Raw genomic sequence first — 22,485 nt, 5'->3', positions numbered from 1 at the left:
AATTTAGCTATTGCACTTTGAAAACCCCCAGCCTCATTAATGCTGCCCTCCAGCTGTATTCCCACAAAATTTGGTGATTAATAGAGATAGTAACACAAGGACATGAGTGGGGGGTGGGGGACAGCTTAGGGGTATCTGAGATGAGAGGATAAGGCGTTCTGAAAAAAGAGATAGGTAGAGGAGAAAACCTTTCGTTCTATTTAGAACCCGTAGGGTTAGTGAGACAACTACAAGGAGATGGTCTGCAGGAAGTTGAATATTCAAGTGTGATGCTCAGAAAAGAATACAGATCCACCTGGATGCCATCAGTTTCTAAAGAATCATTTGATGAATTTTCCCAGAGAAATTGTGCAGAGTGAGGAGAGAAATCTTAATTAAATTTTCAAGGCATTTTTTTTTAACTGTGTAGGCAATAGAGGCAGATTATCACACTAACAGAGGTCTTGACCAAGCAGTGGGTAAATGATATAGTGTTTTGTCTCTGGGGCCAGAAGGAGATAGGTTCAAATCCTAGTTCTGCAACTTAGTTATCAATATATCCTCTGGTTACTCACTGAAAGTACTTGACCCTAAACTTCCTGATTTGTAAATTATGGATAATGGATAACAATGTCCACTTTGATGAGTTGTTTACAAAGATTAGTAAAAATGGTATTGTCTTTGTTTTTTAATGTTTATTTGTATTGAAAGGGAGAGAGGGAGAGTGTGTACACGTATGGGTAAGGGGCAGAGAGAGAAGGAGAGAAAGAGAATCCCAGGCAGGCTCTGCACTGTCAGTGCAAAGCCTGATGAGGGTCTCAATTCCATGAATGTGAGTCCATGACCTGAGCCAAAATCAAGAATCAGACTCTCAACCAACTGAGCCACCCAGGCACCCTGCAAATGGCACTATCTTAAAGATGGCACATAGTAACTGTTCAATAATTGGTTACTTAATTTTAGCCACAGTTCAGAAACCCAAAACCCTTTGTAAAGTTTTTTGTAGATTCATGATAAACTTATTTGGTAACATAAAGCCAATATGAACCATAATGAGACCACTGAGTCTTTCTTGAATCTTACTGACTAGTCTGTGTGACTATTCACATGTTTAATTATAGGAATATTAATATGTTCAATTAAGGGGTGCTGGTCAAGTCTTGCTGAAGAGGTTACTTAATATCTGGTCTAACTAACCTAGTACAATTCTAAAATCCAAAGATTTTCTGAACTCTAAACCATATCTGACCCCAAGAGTTTTAGATAAGAGATTGTGGACTCAATTATTTTCCTTCTTTATTCCACAGAGATTTAATTTTTTTTCAAAATATTTTACCCACTGGAAAGATTGCATTTATTAATTTAGTAATCTACATCCTATTTCTCATGAATCAAAAGTCTGTATGGCATTAATACCAGTCAGCACCTCTGAACAGCATGGGCTTCCCAAAGCTGACTAAATGTATACTATCCCAGTCAAAATCAGCCTGGACTGCCTCAATATAGCTACATAAAAGGATTCTAATAGGTATTTGAAAAAACAAAGATAGCCCCTTCTTGGGTACCAGATTGTGGGAACCAGTCTCTGACCTCAGCAGCCAGTACTACAATTTTAAGTATGTACATAGAACTTTGTACTTCCTAAGACTTTGATAAAAATTTCTACAAACTTCTAGATTCTCAAATTGCTATTCCTATACTTGTGGCAAAATTGAAACCCAGAGATACTTGGTGGCTTATCTCAAGTCCAAGGAAGACTCATCTAGTCTAGCTCATCTTGTGCAATTCTTTCATAGCACAAACAACTAAATTGAGGGCAGCCACTCCTCTGTCACTCAGCAAGTTAAGTGCAGGGTCAAAACTTGATCTCAGTTCTCACTAAGCTGCACTTCCTCCTCTGTTTTCATTGAGAACTCCGTCATTACCCAATAGATAAGGAGTGACCAACCCCAAGATCATGATGCTCAAGTCAATGCTATCCTCTGGTATTTTGTCCTAATTTCATTAGATTTTGGTGAGGGGATTTTTATTTCAGCTATAACATAGGTCTTGTCCAAGCCAAATTTTCCCTTCTTAGTTATATGCCTTAGTTATGAGTTACTCCATCCTGCTCAATGAAAGGAATGAATATAAGTCAAGGACATATACCACTACCTTAGAAGCTTATCAGGTCCAACAGTAAATTAAAACCTACTGGCCTATTTCTAACCCCTTGTTGGGAAGCAAAGAATAAGGAATCTTAGCGTACTTAGGCTGCATTCATGTTTGACTAAGAGCCAAGATTCACAACATTAGACCTTTGCTCATACATTTTGGCCTAATGGACCTCTTCCACTTGGAAAGTGGAAAATATGCCTGCACCAAGTGAGGAAAAAGAAGGCAGTAAACAGAATTACCAACTGACAAAGGTGGAAGTGTTCTCATTTCCTCTGCACAGAAATTTACATGACTCCAATCTTTCTCCCTTTTGCAAATATGCCAGCAAATAGAGCGACATCATGTAACTTTTTGAATGAACTGGCATTTAGCTGATTATCTCTCTCCAAAATTCTAATTCATACTACTCTCTGGAGCTAAACTTTTAAAAGTCCTGAAAGAGAGAGAGATATGTACACAGACAAATCTTACCTCAAAGCAGTATCACAAACTTAGTATTTTGAGACTGTCATCTCAGTTCCTTCTTTGGAGCTAAGAATTCCAGTCCCTTCATTACCCTGGCACACATTACTACTTCTTCTTTTACTACTTCTCAACTTATATTTACTTCTGTTTGGCCAGTATAATCTTCTCACATTCTGCAGTGCACCTTCACCTATGCTCACATTGTCACCCAGTATGGATTCCCTCTATCTTTGGTTTGTCTTCCTTACATGCCTTCACTCACTCAGTTATTATACCACTGGTCTTTTCAGTGCTCAGCAAAGAACTTAACATTTTTTGCCCTTTGAATCTGAATAAGTTTGTGAAGCATTCATTCAAATGAATGTTTCGACTAGTATTCAATTTTATACTACTGGACAATATCCCCCAATATTTTAGGGTATATCTCCATGCATCCTATAATAATTTTAAATCTTTGATAAATGATGCTCCATTCTAAGTAATTCTAATTAAGTGGTTTGGAACACTAGTCCTCTGGTGACAGTTATATTTCAATGTTTGCATGAAAACCTCTGGCAAATGACATATGGTAGACTTAATAGAAAAATAATAGAACATGATACAAGCTTAACTAGGAAAACATTTAGAAGCAAAATAGCATATATGTTGCACAGAGAAGCCTAGGAGTACAGAGAAGTAAAAGTCCTGGAAGAACATCTTATTGTATCTTGTATGAGAAATAAAGTCTCTGCCAACAAGAGTGAGACAAAATAAAGAATGTCAACATTCCAGGAAAACAACAACAATATGGTTGAGAAAAAAGATTGCATATTGGTAAAGTAGAACCTTGGATCTAGAACAATTGTATCTAATCCTCTTTTTGCAATACCCTAGGGTATCTCCAAATAGTTCAAAAGGGTGTTGTGAAATACTAAAATTAAAGTCTTTCAAAATAAAATTAGAATGAATCCTCTTTTAATTTTTAGAAATAAATACATGCCCTGTGGTATTAAACTTAGTGAAGAAGTTACTGAGATTAGCCTACCAAACAAAAAGTGGAGCACTGCAAGCTCATAGAACTCTCTGGATCAACCAGAGGTTGCTTTGCTCTAGGCACAGGTACTGAGCAGACATTTAATATTGACCCCAGAATTCTCAGTGGCTGTGGTCAGTTTCAGCTTTGCCAAGAAACATAGCCCAAACACATGGTACTTAGCTAAACTATTATAAACATCCAGACACGGATCAGTGAGAAAGGAGTTACTATTACAACCCATTCAACAGGAGAAATTCTTTTATGTCTAGTCTCTCCTCTTATACTTATCTTGTACTTTCTAAAATATTTCAGAATGTGGCCTAAAGTTTGATATGTAGTTGGTCAAGCTGATTAAATCACTCCAAGAGAAAACTGATACTAAAGCTCTCTTTTTCAAGTAAAAATTATCCATTAGAGTAGCAGCAATAATTAGCTTATACGTTCTCAGTGTTCTGATGACATGAGAAATATTCTAAATTGCAAATTTAGGAATGAACCAGATCAGCATTATTCCAATAAGATATTAAGTAAAAGAATAGCTATAATACTGATGTCAGTAAAATAATGACTTAACTGGAGGCAAACCATAAAAGATTCTTAAATACAGAGAACGATCTGAAGGTTGATGAGGGGAGTGGGGGAGAGGGGAAAATGGGTGGTGGGCATTAAGGAAGGCACTTGGGTTGAGCACTGGGTATTGTATGTAAGCAGTGAAACACAGGAATCTATCCCCAAAACCAAAAGCACACTGTACACATTGTATGTTAGCCAATTTAACAATAAATTATATTTAAAAAAATAATGACTCAACTGTTTCAGGACTAAAAGACAAAGCCTTGGTATCACCCATAGTATGTTTCTCTTTTGTTACATACATTCCATTTATACTGCCAACCCCTAAACTTCTTTAGTGACTTTTTCTTTTTACACAGAGTCAAATTTTCTAAAATATCAAAATAATAAAATTAATCCCCACCAGTTCAGATATGATAGATAAAGCATAGATTTCAAAACCTGATAAATTGAATTAGATCAGATTTTTAAAGTTTCGAACTTTGAAAGAACTAACAAGAAAAATAAAAGCCAAACTATAAATTGGGAGAAATATTGGCAATATGTGTATCTATTTAAAAACTTGAATTCAGAATATTTAAAAGAATTCTTTCTACTCAATAAGAAGACAAAATATTTTTTAAGGGAAAAAGATTTAAATAGATTCCTTACTAAAGACAATATGTGATAGCCAACAAGCACATGCTCAACATCAGGGTCATCAGATGCTTTTTGTAAACAGTCAAATAATAAATATTATAGGTTTTGAAGACCAGGTATTCTCTGCTACAACTACTCAACTCTGCACAAAAGCAGTTACAAACACTTTGTAAACCAATGGATACGTCTGTGTTTCAACGAAACTATATAGTTGACCCTTGAACAATATGGGGATTAGGGGCACTGACTCACTACACATTTGAAAATCTGCATTAACTTTTGACTCTGCAAAAACTTAACACCTAATTGCCTCCTGTTGACTAGAAGCCTTCCTGAAAACATAAACCATCAATTAACACATATTTTGTCTATATATTCTACATTTGTATTCTTACAATAATTTAGCTAGATAAAAGAAAATGTTACAGAAAATCATGAGGAAGAGAAAATACATCTACAGCACTGTATTTATTAAAAACATCCGTGTGTAAGTGGACTGGTGAAGTTCACACCCCAATTGCTCAAGGATCAACTGTACTTATGAAAATAGGCAGTTGGCTGGATTTGTCTACCAGGTCATAGTTTACCAACTCCTGGTCAACATCACTAATCTTCAGGGAAATGCAAGTTAAAGTCACAGCAAGGTACCACACACCCAAGAACGGATAAAATTAAAAGACTGTCAATAACAAGTGTTAGACAGGATTTGGAACACCTAGAGCCTTCACACATTTTTGTATGTGAAGGTCTAGTGGTATAACCACTTGTGAAAGCTGTTGGACAGCTAGCTAGCAAATAATCTATCAATTTCATTCCTAGGCATTTTTCAAGAAGAAATGAAAAATAAAGCTGTACAAAGACGCGTATGCAGATAGTTAAAGCAGTGCCAAACTGGTAACAACCCAACTGTCTGTCAATAGTTAAATGGATAAACACATTATGACTCAGCAACAAAACAAAGCAAATTACTTATGTACTTCAGAGTGGTTGAATCTCTTGTCTGGCATGATATCTTGTCACTGTAGCATGGGTATGACCTTCCTCATCTCTGAGTAATAGGCCTTTCTCAGAGACGGCAGACTTTCCTCTGATGGAAGGTCATTTAATCATCTTGCCATTGCACACTGGTGACAGTAGTTTTAATAGTGCCTAATATTAATGCTCACAGTCTACAAATGGTACATATATAAAATCATCAAGTCCTTTTTAGGCATTATTATCTTCTCAGAGCGGCCAATCTTAAGTTTCAAATGTATTCTATATTCTTCTTACACAGTAAATTGCAGGTGGAAACCATTCCAAAGCCTTTATAGTCACAGCTTCAGTTTATGTATTAGGCAGCATGGTTACTATCTGACAACACATTCAAAAGCTTCCAGAAATCATATTTGATGGCATAGATTGCATTTAATTGAATTGTAATCCTAAATTATACAAACCATAATTTTAACATAGGACTTGGGAATAATTTAACATCTGCTTTAATTCTCAGAGAAACAAAAAGAGATCATGTAATAGGCGTGGTGCACAAATGACTCCCTTTCCTGGTACCATGATCCAAGGAAATGTGTTAGAAGGAAAAAAAAAAAACATATAGAGTTTCATTAATTTTCCTGTGACAGCCACAGGATGAAGGGAGTGGCCAAAGTCAATTAGACAAGCATCGTCGGTTGCTCCTGATCCTTAAATAGAAATGTGTAGTCTGTAGCATGGCTTTTTCTTACTAAAAACAACAACAAACTGCAAGCCAGTGATATGAGTGGAAATTTTCCATAGCAGAAAAAGCATGACAGTTTTAGTTAAATATTCTAAAGGAATAAAGATTAAATATTTCCATTAATTAAATACAATTAAACATTATTAAAACTTTCACCATTGCTGTAATGGCAAGATGCCTAACATTCCATCAGAAGAGTCTGTGTAAGGTGGTTATGAAGATTAAAAAAGTCACGGCTCATTTTGCAGTGACATGATGGTATGCCAGACATTAACAGGCTTAGAAGGAGCTAAGTTGCTTTCTTGGTGGTGGTGGTGGTCTATATGCAGAATTGTAATGAAAGGTACTTACAAAGTAATTACTAAACAAATCCTTTTAAAGTTTCAATTTATTGTATTCCATTGATCATTAATCCCGTATATCTCATGGTATCCTGGCTCTATGGATCTCCAGAGTGGAATTCCTTCTCAAAATCCCACATATCTCTGTCATTCTTTCCCCAACTCTTTGGGAATGAAGTTTTACTACTGGCCAATAGAGAATTAGTGAGAGCTTGCAAAGAGCTAGCGTGCAAAAAGCATGTAGCAGCTGTACAACACGTCTTCCAGAAACAGGGACGCTGCTGACAATTGTTTGAGTTGTGTACTGCAAAACTCTAAACGGTATCATTCAAACCATCTTTTATTTATGGCCTTATACATCAATCCCACTCACAAAGACCGTGCAGAAATAATTGCTACTTACAAAAATGGGTGACTTGATAAGGCTAACTAACATGAAATTCTTTAAACTCTTGCCATAGGACTCAAGCTGCTCATACCCACTCGGCCCTTCTTCCTTCATGTCTTTGATTTCTATCTTCCCTGACTTCTGATTCTGTTGCCACTGGTCATAAGAGATACGGGTGATGGGATGCCTCCTGTTAGGAGGACATGGGCTCAGCCACAAACATTTTGGACATTGTGCTTTCTAATGTACAAATGAAATTACTTCACTCAATAGATACAATTCACGTGATGAATCAGGAATCTAGATAAGAAAAACAAATGAAAAGATGTTGGGGGCATCAGGAAAGGGTGAATTAAAAGCACACAGCTTTAGAGGTGAACAAAAGACATCTCTATTGTGGTTTAGGAATTCAGATCTGAACACCTAAAGGGAACATCCACATGAAAATAGTTTAAATATATATAAAACAAGACTTTTATAAATTTACAGAAAAACATCATTTTTTAAAAAATTATGTTTAATGTTTATTTATTATTTCTGAGAGAGAGAGAGCATGAGAGGAATAGAGAGAAGGAGTCATAGAATTCAAAGCCAACTCCAGCCTCTGAGCTGTCAGCACAGAGCCTTACTTGTGGCTGGAACTCACAAACCGCGAGATCATGACCGGAACCAAAGTCCAACGCTTAACCCACTGAGCCACTCAGGCACCCCAGAAAAATGTCATTTTTAAAAAAGTGCAGAGAAAAAGTTGGGTAAGAGTCCCATAAGCCACATAAACAGCTGCCAGAGTGTGGGAATGGGGACTGTTAAAGAAAAAGAACTTGACCGGGGCGCCTGGGTGGTTCAGTCAGTTAAGCGTCCGCCTTTACCTCAGGTCACAATCCTGCGGTTCGTGGGTTCGAGCCCCACATGGGGTTCTGTGCTGACTGCTGACAGCTCAGAGCCTAGAGCCTGCTTCAGATTCTGTGTCTCCCTCTCTCTCTGCCCCTCCCACGCTCATGCCCTATCCCTTTCTCTCAAAAACAAATAAACATTAAAAATTTAAAAGAAAAGAAAAGAAACAGAACTTGAGCTTACATACACATGATCAGTGTGAGAAGGATGCTGAACTTACAGCATTCTATGACCTCTGCTCTAGGGCCAGCAGAACAGCATGTTCTCTCTCCAACTCTTGTGGGGAGTTTGCCACTGGAAGACACGTTCCTGCATGTAACACATGCTTTCAGAGCTCAGGAGGTAAAAAGTCCCAGCTCATGTGAAGAGTTCCCTTTATAAACCCACACCTGAACAATTCCCACTGAACCATACCTCCCAGGTGCCAACCAGTTAACTTCTTATTAGGATATTACGGTCACCCACTACCTGGAGAATGTTTGCTATTGAGTACAGAAGGAAATGCCATTTTGACAGAAATTTGAGAGGGAAAATGTCTTCTTCCTAAGGGAGCACTTTATATGTTTGCCCAGCTGTTCATGTAAGTGAGCTCTATTTCAACTAAAACAAGCACACAGTTTTCACCTTGGTCAGAATTCCCATTGCCCCTATTCCTCAGGCCAATACTTCACTGTCTGGTGACTTTGGATAACTGACTGAGACAAACTGAACCTGCCAATGTTGACATGTCAGCACCTCTAGGCAGGACTAATCGTTTTACTTCATTACCTACCTTGTCACCCAACCAATAGCCAAGCAGGAAAATTACTTTTCATAGACTACCTTCTAAGTCAACAGCCTTTCATTCTTAAGAAGAAATCTCATCTGGAGACATACATAGTTGTCACTTGCACACATACCCGCCATTCAATTCTCCCGAAATTCTTCTTTAAACTTTGGAGTATGTTGAGGGTGTGGGACAACCACATGCAACCAATAATCATATACTTGCTATAAGGGAAGGGGGCAGTGACATGGTTAATTTCAAACAACAAAATCTAAATAAGTTCTGTATTTGCTTTGGGAAATATATGTTTTCATTCATCTGATTTTCATTCATATATTCATTCACTACAAGATGCAAGGCATGAGTGGTGCCCATTCAAATATGATCTGTTCCATCACAAAGATTATGCAGTCTTGTAAATTAGGCAGATGGGTGAGTCAAGGATTTCACTGCAGCATCATTTGTACAATTAGTACAAATGTAGCTATAGTAGAGGGGCTCTGGATCTAATGGAAGAGGGGCAAAGAAAGGATGTACAGGGGAACCTGGGCGGTTCAGTCGGTTGAGCGTCCTACTTCATCTCAGGCCATGATCTCACAGTTCATGGGTTTGAGCCCTGCGTTGGGCTCTGTGCTGACAGCTCAGAGCCTGGAGCCTGCTTTGGATTCTGTCTCCCTCTCTCTCTGTCCCTCCTCCACTCATGCTCTGTTTCTTTCTGTCTCAATAATAAATGAGCATTAAAAAAATTTTTTTAAAAGGATATACAAAGTGTTCCCTTAGTTTTGTTAAATTAGTACAAAAATGGTTTTTATTACATGGAAATATGCCAAATGCAAGTAGGGAAGTAGAGCTCAAAGTCTACTTTGTCATAGTTTGTCTATACCATTTTAGACAACCAGCATATTCTTAGAAATTATTGTTTTTAATATATATACAATAAAAAGAAGAAATCAAATAGGCTAAGAGACAACAAAACTCATTTCTCTTCTTGTTGTTCTTTCTCTGACTTTTCATGAAAATCCCGGAGTTGATGTACTTACATTTTCTTGTATTTAAAGTAAGGAGTAATGGCAGTAGGTGCTCCTGATGGAAGGGAGGATAGGCCCCATACCAAGATTCTTAAAGAATGGTCCCCTAGTTAGAGCATCAGCTGTACCTGGGAACTTGTTAGAAGTACAAATTCTTGGGGCATCTGGGTGGCTCAGTCAGTTGGGTGTCCAGCTTCATCTCAGGTCATGATCTCACAGCTCATGAGCTTGAGCCCCACATTGGGGTCTGTGCTGACAGCTCAGAGCCTGGAGCCTGCTTCGAATTCTGTGTCTCCCTCTCTCTCTGACCTTGCCCTACTAACTCCCTGTCTTTCTCTCTCTCTGAAATAAATAAACATTAAAAAAAAGTACAAATTGTCAGACCACACCCCAGACCTCTAGAATATTAGACTCTGGGATGGAGGCAGAAATCTGTATTTTAGCAAAAACTGTTTGGGTAATTCTGATGCACACTCAAGCTTGAGAACTATTATTACTCTTTGAAAATTCAGTGCATCAAAAATGAAATTCATGGGCCCAATTTCTTTTGAAAGAGATTTACAGATACACTGTACTGGAGAAAAAAGAACCTCACCCACCACACTGTTAAATTTCTTATCATGAGAATTTTACATATATTTTGATCTGTGAACAAACTCTGTGAATTAGAGTTTTCTATAATTATAAGGTAAAATGTTTCATAATACTTGGAAAATTTCTCTGACTTCTAGCATCAGTTACACGTCTTTAATCAATCTATCTAAAGACTGAGAAGTATAATGAGCTATCATTTTATTATAAAATTTTCAGAGAAATGTTGCAAGAATTGTGCAGTACACATTTATATAGCCACCACCCAGAGACAATGATTTAAATCTTACTATACCTCTTTCATCATATTTGTCTATCTCTCTGTCCATCCATCAATCCATCTTAATTCTTACTGGATTTCAAAATACATTATACTTCAGTATTCTTCATTCCTCAGCACTTCAGTATGCATATCATTAACTAGAGTTCAATATTTATTTATATTTTTCTGTGGAGATAAAATTTACATAAAAGGAAATACATAAACCTTAACTCTACATGGCTGGATTTTTCCCAAATGCCATACATCTATGTAACTCAAACCTAAATACAATTTAGAATATTACCATCAACCTAAAAAGTCTCCTCATGCCCTTTCTCAGTCCATTTCCATCCATCCTCCCAGAAACAACTTTGGTCTGATTTTTATTAAGCCATAGTTTACTTTTACCTGTTTGAGACTTTAGTGGAATTGAATCATCTGATATGCACTTTTATGTAAGGCTTCCTGCCCTCAACATAATCTTTAGGAAATGTATCAGTTTTATCGCATGCATCAGTAGTTGTTTCTGTTGTTATTTTCATGAATTAGTATTCAGATAATTGTTAAAATCAACATTTTTACATCTTCCTGTGTCTCAAGAGTATCAACCTCTCTTGACTTACAATTTATTTTAGAGAGAGAAAAAGAGAGAGGGCAAGCAAGCATGTGAGCAAGCAGGGGAGGGGCAGGGAGAGAGGGAGAGAGAATCTCAAGCAGGCTCCAGGCTTAGCACAGAGCTGGACAACACAAGGCTCAATCTTGACCATGAGATCAGGACCTGAGCCCAAATTGAGAGTATAACGCTTTATCGACTGAGCCACCCAGGTGCCTCTTTACTATTTTTTTCTTTTTTTGGTATTTGTTAGTTGTTTATTTGTCAAGAGAAACTATTCCATAACCCAATATTCATGTTTAATAGTTCAGGAACACAGGTCAGTGACAAACTTCAATGGAACTCAATCTAAAGAAATCTTTTACATCCCCAAATAACTGCAGTCTAAAAGATACCAGCCTTCTTCATCTCCTCAAAATCTTTCATGAAATCATAATTTCTGTAGAAATCTGTATATGCCATCTTTTATGGTTCAGCCACAGCAAACTTATAGAAAACTTCAATCCCCAGGGATACAGCAAATGCTCCAACAATATGAAATCGCAGATGCTTGACCAGAAGGTCTTGCATCTGAGGTGTCATCAAAGCACTGGAAGTCATGGGTTATTCCTCTCAACAGCAACCTCAAACCCAATATCCTTACTAACCGATACAGAAAATTACTATATTAAAAAATATTGATTATACTGTAATACAGTTTTCTCTGAGAATAAGGAGAAAATTATATATATATACACAAGTATATATAAACATATACATATACATGTATTACATGTATATTATAATACAGTACGTGTACATATGTGTGTGTTTTATATATGTGTGTGTGTGTTATGTATACATATATATAATTCTTTCCAGATATTTATTTACATTATCCTATTTGCCAAGAAAACAAAACTATATACTCTCTTACTTACAATAGGCCCTTATTTTTAAGACTTAAATAAATGATTAATAGTAAATGCAGACAAAACCATATAATAATTTCATCTTTACTGGAATGCTAAATACTGGTTGCTGATACTCAAGATCTTGGAGATCCTTCGCTTTCACTCCCAGCTAATGGAACATGGGTACAAGGAAGACTCTTCTGACAGCAAAGTGTAGTATTGACTTTCTATGTCTAAGAATAATTTTCACTAAGACAAAAGTGAATAAGTTTAAACATATGTCATTAAAAAAAATGCTTATCCTAACACTCTCAAAAGAATCTGGTACCAAAAAAACAGAAAAGCTGTCATTCAGATTATTATTACACTACTGGTCAATTTTCCAAGAGGACCAATACTCTTTTTTTATTCTACTCTCAATAACTCCAATTTCAACATATATTAAATTCCATTAAACCAAGTAAAAATCAAGTTTAATCAAAGTACAATTTATAGGACAAGGCAGAAAATGCACAACTTCTGTCAGCATTATAAGAAATCCTGCACATTGTCCCAGGGAGAAATTAGAAATACTCTTAATAGGGGCGCCCGGGTGGCTTAGTCGGTTAAGCGTCCGACTTTCGCTCAGGTCATGATCTCGTGGTTTGTGGGTTCGAGCCCCGCGTTGGGCTCTGTGCTGACTGCCAGCTCAGAGCCTGGAGCCTGTTTCAGAGTATGTTACTCCCTCTCTCTCTGACCCTCCCCTGCTCATGCTGTCTCTCTCTCTCTCCTAGAAATAAATAAAATATTTAAAAAAATTTTAAAAAAAAGAAATACTCTTAATGAAAATGAAAATTTTGCAATCTTGTAAAAAACTGTCAAGCAGTAACAAAACTTTCTTAAATAAATCTGGCTTTGACTTATTTATTTTTGCAGGCTCACAAATAAGAACAAGAGACAAGAGACGTAAGGGAGATGTTCATGGAGGAGGGCACTTGTTGGGATGAGCACTGGGTGTTATATGGAAACCAGGCTGACAATAAACTATTTGTAAAAAATTAAAAAAAAAAAAGAAAAGATGCTCAATATCACTAACATTAGGGAAGTGCAAATCAAAACCACAATGAGTTACTATTTCATATTTGTTGGGATGGTTATAACAACAATAATAGTAATAATAAAAAGACAATAACAAGTGTTGGTGAGGGAGGGGAGAAGATGAAACCCTCATACACTGCTGGTGCAAATAAGAAATGGTGCTAGTGCTTTGGAAAACAATTTGGTAATTCCTCAGAAAGTTAACATAGAGTTAGTGCTACCATATGGCCCAGCAATTATTTATATATAATTTTTTTCCAGAGTTTCACACAAAAACTTGTACACAAGCTTCCAGAGCAGCATTATTTATACCATCCCAAAAGTGGAAACAACCAAAATACCCATCAGCTTATGAATGGATAAACAGACATGTTACAATCCATACAATGCACTACATTCGGCTATGGAAAGGAGTAAAACGTACTGAGACATGCTGCAATATGGATGAAAAAATTATGAAAAAAATAAAAAAATAAAAACAAGAGGTGTAGCTAGAACAAATGGCTTCATTTGTCATCACTGTTGAAACATTCCAAATCTTAATTGAACCGTAATTTGTTCTAAATATCCACTGCTGCTGATATACAGCTGCTTATTCTGAGAATTCACAAGATCAAAAGACTTTCATAATCTAAAGGAAAATGCCTAAACTATCATGAATTTGATCAGGTGGCCACATGAACGAGGTAGAGTGGCCCATGAGACAGGAAGCTCAAGGCAGGGCCACTTGCTAATGACCCCATTGTAGGTCATCCTATTTTCATATGCTGTAGAAGCAACAAGGGGGTGCTGGCATCAACTTTGCATTTCACTCTGTTTGACCTGGGTCACCTGTCCACTCTAAGGGCTTGCTTGTCTCCTCTTTATGATAAATTAGAGAATCCCAAATCCATTTTCAATCTCATTCAAGGATAGCTGTAACACTGCATCCAGACAAAATACTATATTCCTATTAAAATGTGGGGAAATAAATCAGAAAATGAATTTGTTTATAGAATTTGTTTTCAGACAATATTTATTTTTTACAGAACTCCCAAAATTTACCTCAAATATAAAAAACGAGAGCTAATATTTTCCTTGACCTACGGAAAGAATGTGTGTGACTGTCACAAATTTTTTTTTTAATGTTTTATTTATTTCTGAGAGAGAGAGAGAGAGCGTGAGGAGGGGAGGGTCAGAGAGAGAGGGAGACACAGAATCTGAAACAGGCTCCAGGCTCTGAGCTGGCTGTCAGCACAGAGCCCGATGCGGGGCTCGAACCCACGAACCTTGAGATCATGACCTGAGCCGAAGTCGGACGCTTAACCGACTGAGCCACCCAGGCGCCCCTGTCATAAATATTTTTTGACAGCTTTTGTGAGGTATATGTAATCATACACCATAAAATTCACCTATTATAAGTAATCCTTAAAAATTCAATAATTTTGGGGCAAACGTTTAGAATTTACTAAATCCACCACGATCCAGTTTGAGAACATTTCTATCAGCCTGAAACATTCCCTCGTATCTATTTGTAGTTAGTGGGTATACCCTTAGCTCCAAGCAACCATTGGTCTGCTTTCTGCTTTTCTGATAATTTAATATAAATGGACTCATACAACATGCAATCTTTGTGCCTGCCTTTTTTCACTTGGTATAATGTTTGTGAGATTCATCCATCCATGCTGTATCATTAGTTCATTCCTTTTGATTATTTGATAGCATTTCAGTTTGTGGATTATATTTTGCTTATCCATTGCCTCAGCTGATACGTATTTGGATTATTTCCAGTTTTGGGTTATTATGAATAAGTTGCTATTATGAATAATGCTACAAGTATTTGTGTGCACATATGTTTTTATTTTTCTTGGATAAATACCTAGGTGTAAAAATCTGGGTAATATGGTAACTTTATGTTTAAATTTTTAATAAACTGCTAAACATCCATTTTTATATTAATTTTCAGGATTATGAATATTACTCTTGATTGAGGACAAACACGAAGTTGTGAAAACCCAGAAAATAAGCTGTATTGTTTTATCACTATCACTAAATATATGTTATATAGTAAAATTAATAATTTTAAACTCTAAGATTTTTATCTTTAGTCGTTAATGAAACATTGTACCTTGTTACAATAATTATTTTAACATACAGCCACTCTAGTTTATCCCAAATGCAAGAAATAAGTTTTTTGCAAAATAGTAAGATGGGAATTGACATGTTTTGCAATGATTATGATAGAGAATAATTACCAAGTTGTCTTCTCAATCTCTAGTCATTTCCATTTCAAGAATACTTAAGCCTGGGGGCACCTTGGTGGCTCAGTTGATTAAACATCTGACTCTTGATTTCTATTCAGGTCTTGAGCTCACAGTTTGTGAGTTCCAGCCCTGTGCTGAGCTCCATGCTGACAGTGCACAGCCTGCTTGAAATTCTCTCTCTCCCTCCCTCTCCACCCCTCCCCCACCCTCTTTCTCTCAAAATAATCAAACTTTAAAATAAAAGAATATTGGAGCTCCTGAGTGGCTCACTTGGTTAAGCGCCCAACTTTGGCTCAGGTCACGATCTCATGGTTTGTGAGTTCAAGCCCCATGTCAGCTCTGTGCTAACAGCTTGGAGCCTGGAGCCTGTTTCAGATTCTGTGTCTCCCTCTCTCTGCCCCTCCCCCACTCATGATCTGTCTTTCTCTGTCTCAAAAATAAATAAACATTAAAAAGAATGAAAATAAAAGAACATTTTAGCCTAAAGGTTCCTGGGTGGCTCAGTTGGTTGAATGTCTGACTCTTGATTTCAACTCAGGTCATTATCCCACGGTCATGGGATCGAGCCCTGCATCGGGCTCTGCACCAAGCACGGAGCCTGCTTGGGATTCTCAATCTCTCTCTCTCTCTCTCTCTCTCTCTGTCCCTCTCCCAAGCTCGTGCTCTCCCTCTGTCTAAAATTTAAAAAATAATAATAATAAAATGTAAAAAACAGTATTTTAACCTATATCAATGATATATTGATATATCATATATTTGTTCACCAGAGAATTAACCAGTTCTGGAGAGATTAACTTTATTATTCTTTATACCAAAAATTAAAGTGAAGTTTGATATAAACTCTGGCCTTGTGAACCAAATGACTTAGCTATTTATCGCCATAGTCAGGAGAACTTGACTACCTATAGTGACTTGGGATTTATTACTATTTTGATGATATTTGTCACTGTTTATTTTTCAATGAATTAAAATTCAAACAAAATTGAAACATTGTGAATTTCTAAAATGCTTTTCAGTACTAATAAAATATGCCTCATTAACTTTTCTCGTGGCTTGTGATTAATGTAGCAATTTTAGGTATGAAAAAGAAAACCAAAACGGCCTGGGATCACTGCCTTCCAGTCCGACATTATTAAAATATCCCAGCCTAGATAGTGACTGTGACTCAGGTTTAAGTCTAGATACTTAAAATAGAATCTTATAATATTTATAAAATGTCAACAAAATCTAACTGAATGAACTATTTAGGCAAAAGTGTTCTCGGTTTAAAATAGTAGAAATAAAAAGAAAGCTTATTCCTCATAACTCTTGTTTATGTGAATGTTTTTTCTTTTTCTTGCATTTAGAACTTAAGAACTGTGATGAATTGCTCCCACTCCATTCCAAATTCTAAACTGGGAAATGAAGAAGTGAAATATCCTTTGAGTATTCCAAATCCTATGCACTAGAGATTGTCCCTTAGAAACTGAAAATGGGAATAAGGCAATTCCCACTGGTCACACCATTCCTAGCATTGAATGAATCCATTTGGTTCTAAAAGAAGGAGAGGAAAAGAGGCCAGAAGACATGATCAAGGACCAAAATAAGTTGAAGTTGCTCTAAAGCTGACAAAAAAGAAAAAGTACCCAACAAGCAGCTTATTGGTATCAGTAAATAGACAAAATGATACTAGAATAAAAACCCAGTGGTCTACTGTGGAGGTGACCAGCCCTTCCAAAGATCTACACATCCTATGACCCAAGGAAGTAACAAATATGAAGGGTAGGTAGGAATTACTCAGCCAAAGTGTCTGTGTACATATGGGGTGAGGACAGACAGCAGAAATGGTCATTTGTGCATTTAGAGGCCCTAAAGAAGGTCAGCACTGCTGGAGAATACTGGGGCAAAGGGTGCACAGTAATGCTCTAAAGGACAGAAAGGGTCCCTGTAAGCCACATGAAAAAATCCATTGTTGTTTTAAAAGCAAACCTAAAATCTTTTCCTCCACGAAGTTACACACACACACACACACACACACACACACACCTTTTGAGGAGTGAATAAGACAAAATTGAAATCTTAAACAGTTATAAAATATACCCATATGGTGGAAATCTTGTCACATGTGCCTTTAACAGCAAGTAAAGTATGGTTTGAGTAGGAAAAAATATGCTATTTTTTTATGAAAAATCAAAGATATTTTACAAAGAGATTACAATTTAAATGGAATGCAATTAATACAGATCCCTTTTGCAAACATCAGATGTGTTATTAAAATCAATTGTTATTGTAACCAACATAGCCAGATTTATTTGTGAAACAAGGAAATAAAAGCTTACTTCTCTTAAAAAAGGAAACAAAAAAGTCAATTGTTATTAATCCTATTCCTTAGCCAAAAGCTAAACAGAAACAAAGCAAATGGCTTTAATCGACTCTATTGGCAGTGACAACCTGAGTCTTATGCTGCTTACAACTTACTGTAATTCTGTTTCCCACATTATTCCTTTATTGCATTGTCCATCCCAGGCTGGTTATTCCTCTGCCTAGCATATTTTCATCTCCTTTCTACCTACTGCAATAATAACCCCTGCATGGACTTTTAAACTTAAAAAATAGATAATACATATTTATTTTAATTTAAAAATATGAAAGAGTTGCAAAAGAGGGAAAATTTGTTTTAAAAATTACCCATTATCTAATACGGGGTAAGGTCTTCTGTAAAGATTTTTAATATATCCTTCCAGACATTTTTTTTCCTGGATATGATATATATGATGGTTTATGAAGATAGAATTATAACCCAAGTGTTGTTTTATAACCTGCACTTTCCTTAACTCAAATGAACCTCCATGTACTCATTTTTAATGACTGCATTATCTTTTAATTATTTATAGGAATCTTTGATAGTAGATAAACTGATACATTTACACCTCAGTGAGTTAGTAGAGTTTATCATCTCAATAATTTCACAACTTTATTTTGGCAAAATTTGGTATCCATTTTAGAAATGAGGACTTGATCTTATAAAGTTTGTATAATTAGTTTGAGCCTAGTTTTTTTTTTAATTTTTTAAATGTTTTTTATTTATTTTTAGGAGAGAGAGAGAGAGAGAGACAGCGTGAGCAGGGTAGGGTCAGAGAGAGGGAGACACAGACTCTGAAACAGGCTCCAGGCTCTGAGCTGGCAGTCAGCACAGAGCCCGACGTGGGGCCCGAACCCACGAACCGCGAGATCATGACCTAAGCGAAAGTCGGACGCTTAACCGACTAAGCCACCCAGGCGCCCCTAGTTGGTTTTTTTTTTTAAATCACATTTGAGATCTGTCATATTGAATCTCTTAACAATTGGGTAAACTCATTATATTGTTTGTAAGATTATTGCTAACATTTTCTGGCTGTAGGGATGACAGTATTTCCACGTTCTTGGGACTCTTTTCCTGGTCCTATAAGGAGAGATGTGTTAGGGAGGGAGAACTACATCATGGGAACACACAGGGTTTGGAGCGAGAAAACCTGTGTTCAAGTCCCAAGTTAAACCAAAAATTGCCCTGGATATTTGATATTTAACTGCATGACTGAATGTCACATTCTTCTCTACAAAACAGGATTAATCCTACATAGCTACCTTCTTGAGTTGTGGTAATATGAAGTGAAATAGTTTATGAAAAGCAGTTTCTAAATTGTACAACTCAGTGATAGTTGTTACCGATGTGACCTTATTCAGGCGTTCCTTTCAATTTGGCAGTACTTTGAATTTTTAAAGTTCTTTGCATTTCAACCAAATATTCATTCTGTAAATACAGGCATAACTTATATGTGATTGTAAACTACACAAGGACACTGTCACTGGCACAGAGAAGATATTTAACAAATATTTTTTGATTGAACAAACGCATAACAATACTTCTTAAACGAGTATTATTGAGCTTGATAGGAATCATTGCTAAAACACAAATGAGTCTCCTAAAAGAAAATGCATTATATTGGAGGATATAAACTTGTAAGAATTATTACTCAATACTCTCAGTAAATTCTGCATAGAGGAATAAGCCTCAAGTTGAGCTAATTCGGAGGAACACTAATTAGAAAGGGATGGGTCGGGGATGGCAACATAGAAAAAGTGATGTCTGAGCCAGCTCTTGAATGTCAAGAAGGATTTGTCCAAAAAAACAAGAGGAAGAGAATGTCAGACTGAGAAGAAAGTAAAGATGAGTGCTTGTATGTTGATGTCTGGGCTAATCTATTCAACAAGACAGTACAGGGCGTGTGCTACCAAAATCTCTTGTTCAAGACAATCTTTCCATCCACCCTCCAATTTATAATTAGTATAAGGCCATAAACATCTGATGCCCTTTCTATTTGGATATCATTTCCAAATAGAAATCATTCTTCTGAGTGGGGAATTATCTCTAAGCAGTCAACACATCAAAAAATACACTCACTTAATTTCTGTGGTGTCGATCGCACTCCAGACGTCTTGTACTGCTCATTCAGGGTAACGTGATAGCCAGTTTCGTGGAGCTCGGACAGCACGACCAGGGGCCAGGATGCTCAGTCCCGCACACTAAATGCCACCCATTGAGGATGAAGAGATGAACCTCACTCCTCTCTAATGAGCAATGGTTGACTAACTCTTAACATTTACTCACGATAACAGCTGTTCACGGAAGAGCAGCTAAAAATCGATTATTTCCCACAGCAGCATTAGAACAATTTCAGTGGTTTCAGTGATTCTAGAAATGTCTGAGACAAGTCTAGAGCAGATTGGAGAATTCCATGTTTCAAACATTTAAGTTTCCTTTCTCCATAATTCCTCTATAACATTTATCACCTTTAACCCCTCTGTGCATGTGCCTTCACATCTGCATCCATGCGTATATAACAGCCAGCCACCCACACCCACCTTAGTTTTACTCCGTGACACAAAGGTATCCTTGATCTTATTTTCCTAAGACACTTCTCCATCTCTCTCCCTTACTTTTCTTCCTCTTCTAGCCCTCGTAAGTAGGCAATTTGTTAAAGTTTAATCTTTTGCTCCTTCAGAAAACTTCTTACACTCAAGTCTTCAATAATAACTTAGCTGCTAACTACTATGTAACTTAGCTTACACTGAAATCTGCACCTCTATTTCTGAATACTCACTCAGCTCTAGTACTCCAGATTTCCTCAACTACCAATACTGTCATCAATGACACCAAAACCTGACCATAACAATCTTCCTCAAAAACCAATCTACTTCTCTGCCTTTCCTACCGCCATAGTCTCAGGCACCTACATCACCTTTTTCCCTTTACTTTTAAAGTATAGTTGTCCCCAGCTACCTTGTAGAATGGCCTCATGAAAATATCCAAAGGGTTAGCCTGAAAACACCATCCGATCTTACCCATTTTTGTGATCACCAAACTCATCACCTCTCTAATCTATCCTTCCTAATATTTCCAGGTTAATATTCATATAACCTTGCTTTGTTATGCTACATCTTCCATCTTCTACAGCTAGCACCAAAACAGTAGATGACTTCTGAATGCTCACAGCATAAAGGTCAAAATAAGGCTATCACCATAAATGGGAAAGAAGATAGATTTTCACAAAGTAGCATCCCAGGTACAAGCCAAATAGTGTGCATGCAAAGATGAATAAGACATTTCCCACCTGGTGCTTCAGAAACGAGGGATTCTTAGTAATGAGGATGAGTAACGAGTTAACTGATCTCTGTTAACTTTAAAACATGATAAAAGCTATGCCCAGAATGTTACACTTGCAAAGGAAGAAAACACTTTTCTGATGGAGGAAGACACTTTTAGGAACACATCTTAGAGAAAGTAATACTACTTCCACCCTTGAGGAGATTACCAGACAGTTGGAGAGACTTTTGCTGTACAAAGCGATTTTTGCCACATATTGAATTTAGAGGAAGTAGAGATTACTCTCCAGGGAAAGGTACATGGGGAAGGTGGGAATTCAACTGAGCCTCAAAAATATGAGTCAAATGAAAAGCAGAATTTAGAAGAGAATTTCAGGCAGAAAATGATAGAAACAGAACCCCATGTTAAACTCCAAACCCTGCACAGAGTTGCAAAAAGCAAATAGGTCAGTTTGGTTGAAAGAGAAGGATGATGTTCACAGTTACTTGGAATCTCAGAGTTGGAAGGGGCTTAAAAGTTAATTCTCTCTCTCTCTCTCTCTCTTCTTCTCTTTCTCTCTCTCATAATGACACTAGACAGATATAGCAGAGCCAGACTATAGATTAGTTTAGGATGAATTGAGAATCTTTCTCCTTCCTAAACACTGGTTTGTTTAACAAAGGCCCAGATATGGTGATCTTAGGCACTGCATTTCTGGTTTTCATCTCAAACACAGTATTAAGATATGAAGGAGATATTTGCCTGTTAGAAATATTTCAGTGGTCATTTGAAAGACTAACTGTTATTTTCTATTGTGACATAGTTAACCAAACTTTGGAATCAGCAATACAAACAGGAAGTATTAACTTCAGGCCAAAAAGGCAACAACTCTGATTTTTTGGCAAAATTATAAAAAAGCTGAAGAGGGCTGGGAACCATGAAATGTTGGAATTACCCTTTGGATAGAATTTCACTGGCTAGCTGTTAGTCACGGAATCACTTCTAATCAATTTAAGGATCATTTTTCACTTACATGCTCTTCCTAAATTCCCTCCATTACATTTATTTTTAGAATGGCCATTCCTTGGGATCCTCTCATTATTTCTTTTTCCTTTCCTCTGTCCTTCACTGTTATAATTTAAATATGAATTATGCAATGAAATGAATGAAGTAGCAATAAACTGGCTATATGGTAAGGAACTATAGGTGCTTTACAATATAAGTTTTAGCTGCTCCCTTCAA

At 36.8% G+C, this 22,485-nt stretch overlaps 1 protein-coding gene across 1 annotated transcript in view; it reads right to left on the bottom strand.

The window, feature by feature from the left end:
* The window catches only part of ABI3BP (ABI family member 3 binding protein), a 204,694-nt gene extending 202,793 nt beyond the window's left edge, over nucleotides 1-1,901 (bottom strand). Inside the window, exon 1 of the mRNA XM_077774920.1 lies at nucleotides 1,859-1,901. Within this exon, the coding sequence (XP_077631046.1) occupies nucleotides 1,859-1,901 (43 nt within the window). The remainder of the gene's footprint in view (nucleotides 1-1,858) is intronic.
* Nucleotides 1,902-22,485: the final 20,584 nt, after the last annotated feature.

This window comes from Crocuta crocuta, unplaced genomic scaffold (assembly GCF_008692635.1).
Source record: "Crocuta crocuta isolate KB4526 unplaced genomic scaffold, BGI_CrCroc_1.0 scaffold6, whole genome shotgun sequence".
Classification (NCBI taxonomy): domain Eukaryota; kingdom Metazoa; phylum Chordata; class Mammalia; order Carnivora; family Hyaenidae; genus Crocuta; species Crocuta crocuta.
The sequence above is the reverse complement of the archived record's forward strand: the minus strand, read 5'-3'. Positions and strand labels throughout refer to the sequence as shown.